Source organism: Bubalus kerabau, chromosome 4 (genome assembly GCF_029407905.1).
Source record: "Bubalus kerabau isolate K-KA32 ecotype Philippines breed swamp buffalo chromosome 4, PCC_UOA_SB_1v2, whole genome shotgun sequence".
Lineage (NCBI taxonomy): Eukaryota > Metazoa > Chordata > Mammalia > Artiodactyla > Bovidae > Bubalus > Bubalus kerabau.
Genome location: NC_073627.1, coordinates 20207858 through 20221378, shown reverse-complemented (window position 1 = coordinate 20221378; position 13521 = coordinate 20207858). Strand labels below are relative to the sequence as shown.

The window sequence follows — 13521 nt, the reverse complement described above, 5'->3', positions numbered from 1 at the left end:
CACCTGGCTGAGATAGGGTTTGTCAGGTTTGGTCAGGTTTCTCCGCTGTCAAGTTACTCTTTTTCTCTTTTTGCACACAATTTTGGAAGGAAGTCACTCTGCCGCCTCCACTTAAGGAGTGAGGGGTTATGTTCTCTGCCTCTTGAAGGGCATAATATCTACATAGATGATTTGAAATTCTGCGTGGAAGATTGGTCTGTTTTCCCTTATTTTTTGTTCAGTCACCCATTTATTATCAGTATGGACTCGTGGATATTTTATACTTTGGGTTAGAGTCCACTACTACTTTATTCTGTTGCCAAGCAACTCTTCGCCACTGTAGGTTCACTGTACCACCTTGAAGGCAAGAATTGGACAAGGGTCATGGGTGGGGTATAAAAGGTCTAATTATACCAAGTAACCAGCCAACCTTGTTTTCCTTTATGGAATGAAGGGAAAAGAGGAAGATGCTCTCAACATATGTTTGAGGAGATGTGAGCCCAGTTTGATGGCCAGCTTTGCCTGCCTCTGCCTTGGCTTTCACCAGGCAGCTGTGAGTCGGGGCCTCCAATAGACTCGGCACTGCTCTGGGGAAGGCGTTATTTTCCCTGTTTCCAAAGAGATCCCAGGGATCCCAGCCTCAAAGCTGAAGGCAGCAAGTGCCTTAGGAACTCCACGTTCACCTGGCGGCTGGTGGCAGTGGGACTCTTCCAGAAGGCTTTTGTGGCCCAAACCCGGGAACAGGCAGGAGCTAATTCACCAGCTCTGCCCTTTCACACTCTCAATTAGTCTTCCTGCTTGAACACCTACCTGAGGTGGTTGGATGGCTTCACCGATTCAATGGACATGAATTTGGGCAGACTCCGGGAAATGGTGAGGGACCAGGAAGCCTAGAGGGCTGTAGTCCATAGGTTCAGGAAGAGTCAGACACGACTTGGTGACTGAACAACACCTGAGCACACCACGTACTTTATTTTCCCCCGCTGCTAACTCCCCAGCTCTGCCTCTCTAGCTTAGATCTGGGCCAGAGCCCTTCTACTCCAGTGGTCTTCGTGCAGCTAAACCACCCGTTCCCCCGGCCTGTGTACCCATCGCCCCTCAGCCCCTTGGAGCTCTGTTCTTCACTCTTAACCATCCTGACAGATGACCTGGTTTCTTGTGTACTCCGTCACCCCATAGGCTCTGAGCTCCCAGAAGACAGGCTGGGTATCCAGTCACCTGGCCCTGTTTCTGCCGATAAAACTGGGCTCCCTGTGGGTTCATGTGTGGGTTGAAGTAAAGGCCTCAGGAAGTTAATGCTGTGCATAGTTTTTCTGCCCTCAGGAAGTTAAGGCTAAGGACAGGACACAGAACATATGGTGTCTCTGGGGACTGAGCTGTAGTCAGCACCTTCAGGCCTGTGGCAAGAAGGCTGCAGAGAGGCTGGGGAGGTCAGGGCAGCCTCAGGCCCCGCTCACAATGACTACTGTGAACCTTGGAGAAGGCCCCTCATGGCCCCACCCACCTTGCCAGCTCCCAACCCTGGGAACCCAGATGTGGGTGCTCAGCCGGGCCGTTGGCGGGGCAATTAAAACACCAAGTGGGTGCCAACACAGTTAATCACACCTGCATTTATAGAGGCGCCTTTCTCTGAGGATCTCCAAGCCCTCGCTGGGCATGATCTCATTGCTTCTCTGGAATCCCCCACCCTGGAATACCACCACGAAGCTGGGGCCAGAGTGGGTAAACAGCAGGGTAAAGGCGGAGCCAGAAACAGCCCAGGCTGCTGCCACACACATGGGCAGGCAGATGTGTGTCCGCTCTGGTGGAGAACGGGGGCCTTCAGTCAACGTGCTGCACGCAGGAGGCCAGCCTGTGACAAGACCTACTGTGTGCCATGTCCTGCTGGGGACCAGAAACCCAACTGAACCCACTCAGGTCCTGCTCTGGAGCCACAGTACATGGGCACACACGAGGCCCTCCAGAGCATGGATGGGGGGCAGCTGGAGCCTCAGGGGTGGGAGATCTGAGCAGGTGTCTCCCAGAGCAGGTGACCTTTGAGGTGGACTTTGAGGGATGAGTCAGAAGAGACTTCCAAGCGGAGGGAACAGCAGGGAAGGGCGAGGAAATGTGAGGGGAATGATGCCTGACGCAGAGCCAAACCAGGGCACGGGGTTAGTGGGAGAGGGCAGAAGTCAGCAAACGTTTTTCAGCTGGGAAATGAACCATTTCAGACAGATCCTTTCCTATGGGCAGTGGAGCAGAAGAGGGGACACCAGGTAGGAGGCTAGGCTGGTCTGGGTTAAAGGTCTTGAGATGGTAATTGAAAATGTGAGAATGAGGTGGAGTGTGTGTGTGTGTGTGTATGTGTGTGTCTTGAGATGCTAACTGAAAATGTGAGAATGAGGTGGAGAGTGCACGCGCACGCACGTGTGTGTGTGTGTGTGTGTGTGTGTGGACAGGGACAGCCAGGGCGTGCAGTCAGGGCAGGATGGGGACAGGCCGACCCTGAGGGGCCGAGAGGCCACCCTCCTCCACCCAGGAACTGAGGAGAGTTTCTGGGGCCAGGATTGGCCAGCCTCCCTCCCGCCCTCCCCTTCACTGCTGGGAACTCACAGCAGCTAGTGCTGTTTCACGGCCTCATTCCTCCCCCTAGAGGCTCCTGAAAGCAGAGCACTTTGGGTGAATGGTTTTGCAGCTTGAAGGTCTCCATGGTCCCCAGAGTTGTGAAGTCAAGCCCTTGGTCCTCCTCAGGCAGGCATGTGAGCCCTTTTAGGAGCTAGGGAAATCAAATAAGAAAACCCTAACCAAGATTCACTGAAGGCAGCGTTAGGGACCATGCTGTCCTGCTTGGAAGGTGGGGAGAGGCGCTCTTACTGAATCACTCCATCTCTGGAGTCAGACACACAGGATCCCAGCCTGGCTCCCCCTCACAAGCTGTGACCTTGAGCAAGTGGTTTCACTTTGCTAAGCCTTAAGTGCCTCATCCATGAAACAGACATAAGACCACCCATCTCAGAGGTGTTCAAACTGTGATAATCAGCTTGATCATATAATTTATTGTCAAAACCAAGGTTGCTGTTTACCCGGGGAGAGCCAAGAAATCTGTATGGTGATCTGAGTAAAGATGGATATAAAAACAATCTGAGTATTCTAAAGCTCTGGGCCCATATGTACGGAGTTAGTGTTGTTAATGCAGATGCTGAGCAGAGCTGTTGGAACTCCAGTGTGACCTGCCAGTATTTCCTGGGCTGGGGTCTGGTCTCCAGCCAACATCAGAGAGCCCTGTTCAGTCCATTTCCCTGATTGATTCATTCGCCTCGGACCTGGCCGACTCAAGATAGTCCAGAAAGTGGGAAAATGCAGATCTGGGGTTCAGCTGGGGGCCGGCTCCCCAGTCAGAGGGTATCCACAGGGGCCATCCCAACCCGGGGCTGGGGACTGGCCCAACACCTTCTCTGCACCAAGATCATGACTCTGGGCAAACCCTGTTTATCAGAGCAGTGAAGGGCCTATTTATAGCCTCAGCTGCTCCTTTCTCTGGGTCACGGGTGAGGGGGCAGGGTGGCTCCTCAGAGCAAGGGTGGCAGTCAGGCGAGGGAACCAGCCCTGCCCAGCTGCTGCAGCCCAGACTCCTGGATCCCCCGCCCTGGGCCCCCCTGCCATGGCGGAGGAGACCTTCCCCTTCACCTCCTCCACCCTGCGCTCTCTCCGCCTGCAGCGGGAGTGGCTGGAATGGGAGGACCGGCGGCGGGCAGCAGCCCAGCAGTGCCTGAGCCAAAGATGCCCCCCAAGTTCCCAGGCCCGGCTCACTAGGCCACGCCGCTCCTGCCGGGACCCAGCTGTGCACAATGCCCTGTTCTCCGGTGAGCTACAGCAGATCCAAGCCCTGTTCCAAGATGAAGACACTGCCAACATGATTGTGGAGACTGTGAGCAACCAGCTGGCCTGGTCAGCTGAACAGGGTAAGGAGCACCTGGTGGGGGCAGAAGTGGAGGGGTAGGCAGGAAGGTAGGGGTGGGGATGGGAGAGAGCCTGGGCCCAATCTCCCCTCTCCAGCCCAGAGAATAGACCATCCCCTCCCACTGCCCATTTTAGATCCCTCCTAAACAGAGCTGAGGCATGCTTAGTGGTTTGTATGTCTTTTCAGAATTAAAGTTATATTAACATGTTGTTGGAATTACATAGAAATACATGTATGTGTGCCAAGTCCGACTCTTTGCGACTCTATGGACTGTAACCCGCCAGGCTCCTCTATCCATGGGATTCTCCAGGCAAGAATACTGGAGTGGGTTGCTATTTCCTTCTCCAGGGGATCTTCAAGACCCAGGGATCGAACCCGTGTCTCTTGAGTCTCTTGTATTGGCAGGAGGGTTCTTTACCACTAGCACCACCTGGGAAGCCCACAAAAAAATACAGTTATATTCTAATGCAATTTTTTCCTCTGGATATATATGCACACAAATATTTTTTCTCTCATAGAATGAAATTATACACCAGATGCTATTTATAGCCTGATTTTTTTCATGTAACATGTTTCTGTGGCAATAACCATTAAGTCCGTATAATATTTTAAATAGATGCATAAATTCTATTGTATGGTTGGCCCATGATTTATACAGTGTTAGTCTCTCAGTCATGTCTGACTCTTTGAGACCCCACCAGGCTCTTCTGTGCATGGGATTTTCCAGGCAAGAATACTGGAGTGGGTTGCCATTTCCTTCTCCAGGGGATCTTCCCAACCCAAGGATCAAACATGGGTCTTCTGCATTGCAGGCAGATTCTTTACCATCTGAGCCACCCAGGGAAACCCAATAGATTGGTTAGATTAGATTCCTTTTTAAAAAAATCTACTTTAAATAACAATATGACCAACATCTTTGTATCCTTAGGATCTAACTATCTGCCAATAAAAACTAATTAAAAAAAAAGATCACTCCATTCTTAAGACTGACAAGGAGAAAAGACCAAAAAAAGACCAGACAAAAAAAGAGGAAAAAAAAACCAACACACACAAAAAAGAAAAACTGATTAACAGGAAATTGCCTCAACCCTCACCTATGGATTTGGGGGTTCAAAATCCTTGAAGAATTTATGCTGTTAGTCACCACTGGCTCCAAGGTCCTTTAGCTGCTAGAGATGTGACCCCACCCAGGGCATCTCGGTCTCATTCTGCAGCATGTCCCCCATCTCCCAAATGGAACTTGGCCTTAATTTCAATCTTAATAAAAAACAAAGCATGTTTTACCCAAGATTTAGGAAACCCAGGGATTCGCTTCCCTACAATGCAAACAACTGACAGTCTGACATTAGGCATCTATGTCCTTCAAACAAGACCTTGGCTATTTCTACAATTTGGATCCAACACCAGTCCTATGATCAACCCCTCCTCCTGCCCTTCCTTTCCCCACTCCCACCTCTTATCCCTCGCCCTCCACCCTTCCCCACACTTTCACCCCACCCTCCCCACCCCAGGAATATCCTAGGACTTCTTCAGCTTTCCTCTGGCTACTCCTCAAGTCAGTTCCAGGCCCTCCTGTGCATAACTCCCTCCTCTCCCAAATATTAGAGCGCCTAAGTTAACAAAAAGAGCCAAGGACTCCACCAGCAGCTCAAAGACCCAGAAGTTTCCTCAATAGGATTCACCTCCTTAGCTGCCCTTGTAGTTTTAAAGAGCAATTAAGGGAATTTGCTGGCAGTCTAGTGGTTAGGACTCAGCACTCTTACTGCCAGGGCCCAGGTTCAATCCCTGGTCAGGGAACTAAGATCCCACAAGCTGCTCAGTAGGGCCAAAAAAAAGATCAATTAAATGTTTCTTTCTATGACACATACGTTTTTCACAGACTGACAAACTGTTCTAAAAGGCTGTTCCAGGTTACACTCTTAACTGGGGGCTTGAGGGAGCCCCTCTCCACAGGTACAGATAGGCACAGGGTTTGTGCTCAGCCCAACATGCAGAGTTGTACACGACAGCATGCCCTGCCCCCTGGCCTCATACACACCCCGCTAAAACTGCCTGCTCTCTCCAGGGTTCTGGGTGCTGACCCCCAAGGCCAAGCACACTGCACCTCTCACCATTGTTGCTGCCCGAGGCTACACCAACTGCGCCCGCTACCTGATCCGGCAGGGAGCTGAGCTGGATGCTCGGGTTGGGGGCCGGGCAGCCTTGCACGAGGCCTGTGCCCGGGCCCAGTTCGACTGTGTGCAGTTGCTGGTGACCTTCGGCGCCAAGGTCAACGTGTTGTCCGAGGAAGGCACAACCCCCTTGCACCTCTGCACAGTCCCCGAGTCCTTACAGTAGGTGTCCAGGGGTTGAGATGGTTTTGGGAGGCGGAGTGTGTGCATGTGTGCATGTGTGTGTGTGTCTCCAGCTCACATAACAGAAAACATCTCCTTGTAGCAGCTTGGGAGACAGGTCACATTCTATGAGGATAAAACTGAGACTCAGAAAGGTTTAGTGACCTCTCCAAAGTCACATAGCTAAGCCCAGGAAGCAGAAGCCTTGTTGTTTTGGGGGAAAACTCTCTTCAACTGCAGTTTCCTATTGCCTGGGAACCCTTTGCAGCCACATTCCTAGTTGTTTAGAGGTAGGCATCAAGAAAGATCTGACCCAGTGTTTTCCCATCTTAATATGAGGCACACCTCCTCTTCCCACCTTTTTAAGGTCAACAGGTTCTTGGACCCTCTACATGATGGTATTTGCACTTTTACAAGTCAGGCCCAGAGATAGAGCTGGCAAGGGTAAGGAGTCAAGGGCTCCTGGAAGACATTCCACAGCCTCATTGCTGGGGCCCTCTCCCCACATAGATCTAGATCAGTGATGGACCCAGAAATGATCCAAAATTTCCAGTCCTTTCTTGAGTTTTTATGGGCACGTGATGTACTTTCTAGCAGACTTGATCCTTTTTTCCCCCAATTTTTTATTTTATTTATTTCTGGCTGCACTGGGTCTCCCTTGCTGCCTAACAGCTTTCTCTAGTTGTGGTGAGTAGGGGCTACTCTCTAGTTGCAGCACTTGGGCTTCTCATTGGGGTGGCTTCTCTTGTTGAAGAGCACAGGCTCTAGGCGTGCAGGCTTCAGTAGCTGTGGCACGTGGGCTCAGTAGTTGTGGCACACAGGCTTAGTTGCTCCGTGGCATGTGGAATCTTCCTGGAACAGGAATCAAACCCATGTCCCCTGCATTGGCAGGTAAATTCCAACCACCGGACCACCAGGGAAGTCCAGACTTAATCCTTTTCAGTGAAATGAGAATGGAACCTGACTGAGCGAGCTTCTTGGAGTTATTTAAATTTAGTGTATACAATAGAAACAAAAATTAGTCTATGATTAGAATTTACCAAGGAAATTAATTTATGTAGTTTGTGGCTGGCTAGATGCTGCTCAACTCTTGGTCCCTGAGCATGCACTGAAGGGAGCTGGAACTCTGTTTTGGGGAATGACCTTTGGTCATCAGGGTTTCACTGGAGTCTGATGGATCTGCTCCTGAGTTTCCAGTGGCTACTGTTCTGGCTTTTTAAATTACTGTTAGTTTAGTGTCATCATTAATTTAGTTTGCAAGAATGTTTGGTTTACCCCGTGGTGGTTTAACGATGCATATTTGCCTCAACAGTTGACCTATAATTTTTCCAGGAACTAGAAGACTGAACCAGTGTTCCCTAAAGCTGTACTCCCTATAGACCATGCTCCCTAAAATCTGGTTTGGGTTTGGTTGTTTTCTCTAGAGGGAGTGGAGTAAGGGGGACACCCAAGTGCCTTTCCTTTGCTGGAGTGGGTGTGGTTGGCCAAGAAGGGTAGTCTTTATATTTGGGAAGCCCTTCATGTTTGGAGGCAGGAAGAAAATACTAATTAGGACTTTGGATTTTTTTTTTTTACTTTAACTAATTAGGACTTCTATTTCTATTTTCTTTTGTGGTGGGGGGGGAAGGGTTACACTCAATTTTCTATGCTTCATAGTGTACAGATTAGTGGGTTTTCAAGACTTTTTTTGAAAAGTGGCTATCAAAATATTAGGAGAGACCACTCACAAGTGATTCAGAGCCAGGCCTTGGGGTCCCAATCTGATGGGGGAGTCAGGTTAGATTCTGGGAGGCACAGTCTCAGGCAGTGAGTAATAATTACCCTGCAGTCACTAACTTGCTGTGTGTCCTGAGCTGCACCACAACCTTTCTGGGCTGAAAACCGAAATGTTCCAGGTGGCTTGGATGGGCCTTCCTCCTCTTCTGTCTAGTCACGGGGCCTCCATGAGTCTGGCGGTGGTCACCAGGCTCACCTGAGCCAAGAGGGGTGGGAAGAAGGGGTCATGGATGACAGGATTTGCCTCGGGGGCCTTGTACCCTGTCCCCAGGTGCGCCAAGCTGCTGCTGGAGGCCGGAGCGACTGTGAACTTGGCCGCGCGAGACAGCGAGGTGACGCCCCTGCACGTGGCCGCGGCACGCGGCCTGGAGAAGCATGTGGCTCTCTACCTGGAGCACGGCGCCGATGTGAACCTGCGCACCAGCCAGGGTGAGACGGCCCTGAACGCGGCGTGCGCTGGGGCCGAGGGGCCAAGCAGCAGCCGTCGCCACCAGGCCGCCGCGCGCCGGCTTCTGGAGGCTGGGGCCGATGCCCGGGCGGCCGGACGCAAGCGCCACACGCCGCTGCACAACGCCTGTGCCAACGGCTGCGGGGGCCTGGCCGAGCTGCTGCTGCGCCACGGGGCCTGTGCTGCGGTCCCCAACGGAGCGGGCCACACGCCCATGGACTGCGCACTGCAGGCTGTCCAGGACGCCCCCAACTGGGAGCCCGAGGTCCTCTTTGCTGCGCTGCTGGACTATGGGGCCCAGCCTGTACGCCCAGAGGTGAGAGGCTCCTGGTGGGCAGGGGTGCCTGGAACTGGAATTGCCCAGCCACCGGGGAAGAGAAGCCAAAAGATAGAGCCCATCGTCTATGCCAGAGGTCGGTCCCCATCTTGGGAAGGACCAGCGAGAGTTATGGAGGAGAATGTCCAACAGAGAAAAAAGCCCCCAAGGAGATTGGAACACACTTGAAATGTGGGATAAACTGAGGCTAGAGAAGGATTAGGAGGGACTCAGATCTTGGCATCTCAAATTTGGATATAACTATAGTGGCCCAGGCTGGTTGGTAGAAGCATGGTGCCCTTAAGAATCTCTTCTGGTTTCTAGATGCTGAGACACTGTGCCAACTTCCCTCGGGCCCTAGAAGTCCTGCTTAATGCCTACCCTTGTGTCCCATCCTGTGATACCTGGGTGGAGGCCGTGCTTCCTGAGTTGTGGCAGGTATGTCCACCCCACCAGCACAGCTGCTTCCTGGGCTCTGAGGGAGGTAGAGAGGAAGGGTGAACCCTAGGCCTATACCCCCAGGATGGGCTTCCTGGAAGCAGGAGCAAGGGGAACCCTGGGCTGGAGGAGGATGGGCAGAGTGAAACCTCTGGGTACCCTGCCCCCTGGCAGCTTAGAACAACCTTTAATTACACACACCTCTCTAGCCTCTCTCTTACCTGCATCAGTATAGACATTTATCAGGCATCTCTGACTCAGTAGACAGCACTGTTGGAGTGGGGGGAGGTGGGTGTAGACATGGCTGAGACCCTGCCCTGCAGTGTGGTCTCAGCTCCCGTGACCCCTGCAGGGCCTTTGGTTCTGAATCTGAGTCCTGTGAGATACGCTACATGCCCAGGTGGATCCATATTGTAGAATCTCAGGGCCCCACCACTAGGTTGTCCCCAGAGGGAAGGGTGTTGGGCCATCTGACCCTGTTCCACTCCTGGCCTAGGAGCACGAAGCCTTCTATAGCTCGGTCCTGAGCATGGTGAACCAGCCAAGACGGCTGCAGCACCTGGCCCGGCTGGCTGTGCGTGCTCAGCTGGGTAGCCGTTGCCGAGAGGCTGCCTCCTGCCTCCCACTGCCCCCGCTCCTCAAGGATTACTTGTTGCTGCGTGTGGAGGGGCGTATCCAGTGAGCCCCATGCCCAGCCACTCCCAGAGCTTGTCCTTCCCCCTCCATCAGTCATCCCTCCCAACCCTGGAGGACTTGTCTCTGACCTTCTTGTCCACACTCTCGTCCACATGTCCTTCGGGGCCAGCTCATCCATTTATTGGCTTCTTGAGCCACCTGCTGACCTCAAGCCCGACCTGAACTTCAGCTCCTCTCTCTAATGGGAAGGTCTGCAGATTCAACCTTTGCCCGCATCCTCCTCCTTTGCCTAAGTGGATGATGGCCCCTCCATCCAGGCAGACCCCAAGCCACGAGGAAGTAATCTTGTCATCCCCTCTCCCCTGCTCCTCATGTACCCATTCAGCCTCCTAAAGAGGGACAGACTCTGCCTCTAGCTGTACTGCCAATGCCCGATCTACCTTTGTCACCTTGAGGGAGGACCTCACTGACTGGTCTTGAAATCCCCATGCCCTGCAAGGATGCTGGAATGACCTTTGGGAATCAGAGCTCCGATCATGACCTTCAGTGGCTCTACACTACCTTCAGGCTAATATCAAAACTCAACAAGGCAGAATAAGTATTTAGTCCCTGCCTCCGCCAAGCTCTCTGGCCTCCTGATCTTGCTTTCCCCTTCTAAGGCCCCTGTAACCCAGCCTTAGCAAATGAGTTACTGGATTGCCAGATATGAGCGTCTCCCCTTAGCTTCCACGCACCTACTTGTGCTGTTCCCTCTGCTTGGTCTACCTTTCCCACATCTTTTTTTGCCTTGGTTGAAGCTGATATGATCCTCAAGACTCAGCCCAATAGCCCTCTCTCTGCAGAGCCTATTTCGACTCCGGTAGGTAGCCTTCCTTGGTATTGTACTTATTTATTTAGGAACCTATATCTGCCCCAATGACACTGAGACTGGACTATATTCCTTAAACAGGCCTTTCAGGAAATGGCTGTTGAGGGAGAAAGAAATGCATGATGTCCATGACCCATTTATGGTTGTGTTCCCCACCCCCCAGTGATGCACAGTGTCTTAAACTATAGTCTTGTGGTCTTTGAGGATCTGTGACAGGAGAACCAGCCATCAGCTTTCCCCTACTCTCTCTCACTTCCTGCTCTGGTCCCAGAGGCAAAATTACCACTATTCATCCTTAAGAGGAAGCTTTTTAAGCTAAGCCAGTTTTTATGAATGCAAACAAATGATTTGTGCACAGACCAAAGCATGGCTGTTGTTAGGTTGAAATATGCCTGAGATACCTATCGCTCCATGTTTATTCCCCATCCTTTGTACTCTTCTGTATCCCCAAGTTTTCTGCACAGATCAGTTGTTACTCTTGTGATAGGAAAAAGGGTGTAAGAACAACACAGGAGGACTTCCCTGGTGGTCCAATGGTTAAGAATCCACCAGCCAATGCAGGGAACAAGGGTTTGATCCCTGGTCAGGGAAGATCCCATGTGCCTAGGGACAACTAAGCCCATGTGCCACAACTACTGAGCCCACGCACCAAGAGCCCATGCTCTGCAACACTAGAAGCCACCTCAATGAGAAGCCCACACACTGCAGCTAGAGAGTAGCCTCTGCTTGCCGCAACTAGAAAAAGCCAGTGTGCAGCAACGAAGACCCAGCACAACCAAAAGGAATTAATTACTTAATTTTAAAATTGTGTGTGTGTGTGTGTGTGTGTGTTTAAGTACAACAACAGGAACCTTTCCAGACCCTGAACTTGCAGTACCCACTGGAGGAGGTGGCTGTCAGCAGCCTGTTCTCCTGTCCCTTTGCTGAAGTGAGGGACTCTGGGCTCTCTACTCTCACTGCCATGTGGAGTCACATGATAGAGAGAGACGGATCAGGAGTCCTGGGTCAGCCTCTTACAGCTGCTGCCCATCCTCCCCTCCTCTGCAGAGAGTTGCATCTGTAGGTATTTCCTTTCAATAACTAGAAGATAGTCTTTGACCTCGTTATACAGAGTAGCAACCTCTCCTTTCTGGATGAAATTTTTGCTTTAATTTCACAGATCCAAAAGGCCAAGTGAAGATAGAGAAGTACCCTCTAGTCCTGGGGCCAAGCCAGGAGCCTCACTCTCAGGGGAGGATACTCAGCTGTCTCCCCCTTTAGAGCAGGCAGACCGCAGTAAGCGTGGCTTTTTCTGTTATTGTTACAATGACAAGATACCCAATTTAAAAAGTCCCAAAGACGCATGTGATTATGTATCTGATTTTGGGATGAGATGTTTCTATGTAAAAGCATAGAAGAAAAAAGACTCATCTGGATACAGACTTATCTGGATACAGAAAAAAATTTAAATTTGGTTATAAAAGCACTGAATCATAAACACAAGTAAAAGGCAAAATGTTGACAAAAGTATCTGCCACTAAAAGATTTCATTTTCTTGATTTCTAAGGGCAGGAATGACATCTCTTTTATTTACCATTGCTGACTTGGTGCTTGTACAGTGTCTTGCAGAGAGTGGACGCACAAATATCTGTCAAAGTAATGAATGGTCATGCTCAGCCTCACCAGTAATTAAGGAAATGCAAATTAAAACAACAATAAGATATAATTCTCTTACTAGATTGAGGGACTGTTTTTTCTGGCTGTGCCAACACAGTTTGCAGGATCTTAGTTCCCTGACCAGGGATTGAATCGGGCCACTGTGGTGAAAGCACCGAGTCCTAACCACTGGACCACGAGGGAATTCCTGCGGGGGGTACATTTTAAAGACTAATACGCAGTACCTGTGATGATTTGGAGACACAAGTTCTTGCTCATCCTAGGGGGTCAGAAAGGAAACTGCCTCTTTGATGGGCAATTAAGCAATGCCCTTCAATTGCTCCCCAGTTACACCAAAGGCTGGTACACATGGCAGTATTCATCCCAGCCTTGCTTGCAACAACTCGACATGTGGGAAATGGTAAACAAATCCACACTGTGGAATATAATTCAGTCCTTACAAAGGGTATACCCGCAGCAGGAGAGATCTGGGCATAGAGTCCAAGTGACGAGCACATGTACTGCCTTGGGAAAGATTACCAAGACTATTACCAAGGTTGAAATATAACATGTACAGCAAGCAAAACCAAACCTCATGATTGGAGCTGAATAGAAAAAGGCCTGAAAGGCAGATGCCCAAGAATTTCCTCTGAGGAGAGAGGAACTGTGCCAGTGGGGCTTTTTATGGTCTGCATTTGAATTTTTGACAAAGGGGTGTACCCATGGATTCTTGGGAAATTTAAAGAAAAATTGAAGGGAAGAGAAGGCAAAAGGCCTAAATTGTTAATTTACAAGGTGGTTGATGACACATGACAAATGTGCTAGCTTACCAGCGATCCAGTGAATGTAAATTAAAGGAGCAGACACCCCTCTGCCTAGCAAAGGGGCAAACGTGAAACAACTTATCTAGTGGTCAGGGAAGGAGTACTTTCTGATTTTTTTATAAAATGGATTTACTATAAATGTATTCAGTTAAGGCAACATCCAAGATTCACAGATACATTCATCACTCCGTAGCCATCATAATTTGACATAAAGGTATAAAAATACCCAAGTTCAATATTTTAGGGAGAATAAACAGATAAGGATCTAAGACCCACTGAAATGTTAATTTTAAATGATTATTACATATAAGAGGCCAGCTTTAGA

At 50.4% G+C, this 13521-nt stretch overlaps 1 protein-coding gene across 1 annotated transcript; it reads left to right on the top strand.

Moving 5' to 3' along the window:
• The first annotated feature begins 3490 nt into the window (after positions 1-3490).
• ASB16 (ankyrin repeat and SOCS box containing 16) lies at positions 3491-12467 on the top strand. The gene is made up of 5 exons (XM_055575726.1): positions 3491-3923; positions 5988-6255; positions 8303-8795; positions 9120-9233; positions 9730-12467. Exons 1-5 carry the CDS (start codon positions 3623-3625, stop codon positions 9913-9915), a joined length of 1362 nt encoding a protein of 453 aa, XP_055431701.1. The 5' UTR covers positions 3491-3622; the 3' UTR covers positions 9916-12467.
• The last annotated feature ends 1054 nt before the right edge of the window (positions 12468-13521 follow it).

Excerpts from the sequence above, each read along its gene's own strand:
- ASB16 (XM_055575726.1), top strand. The coding sequence starts at position 3,623 with ATGGCGGAGGAGACCTTCCCCTTCACCTCCTCCACCCTGCGCTCTCTC. Across the intron at positions 6,256-8,302 it reads ACAGTCCCCGAGTCCTTACA|GTGCGCCAAGCTGCTGCTGG; the intron begins GTAGGTGTCCAG and ends CCCTGTCCCCAG. Across the intron at positions 8,796-9,119 it reads CCCAGCCTGTACGCCCAGAG|ATGCTGAGACACTGTGCCAA; the intron begins GTGAGAGGCTCC and ends TCTGGTTTCTAG.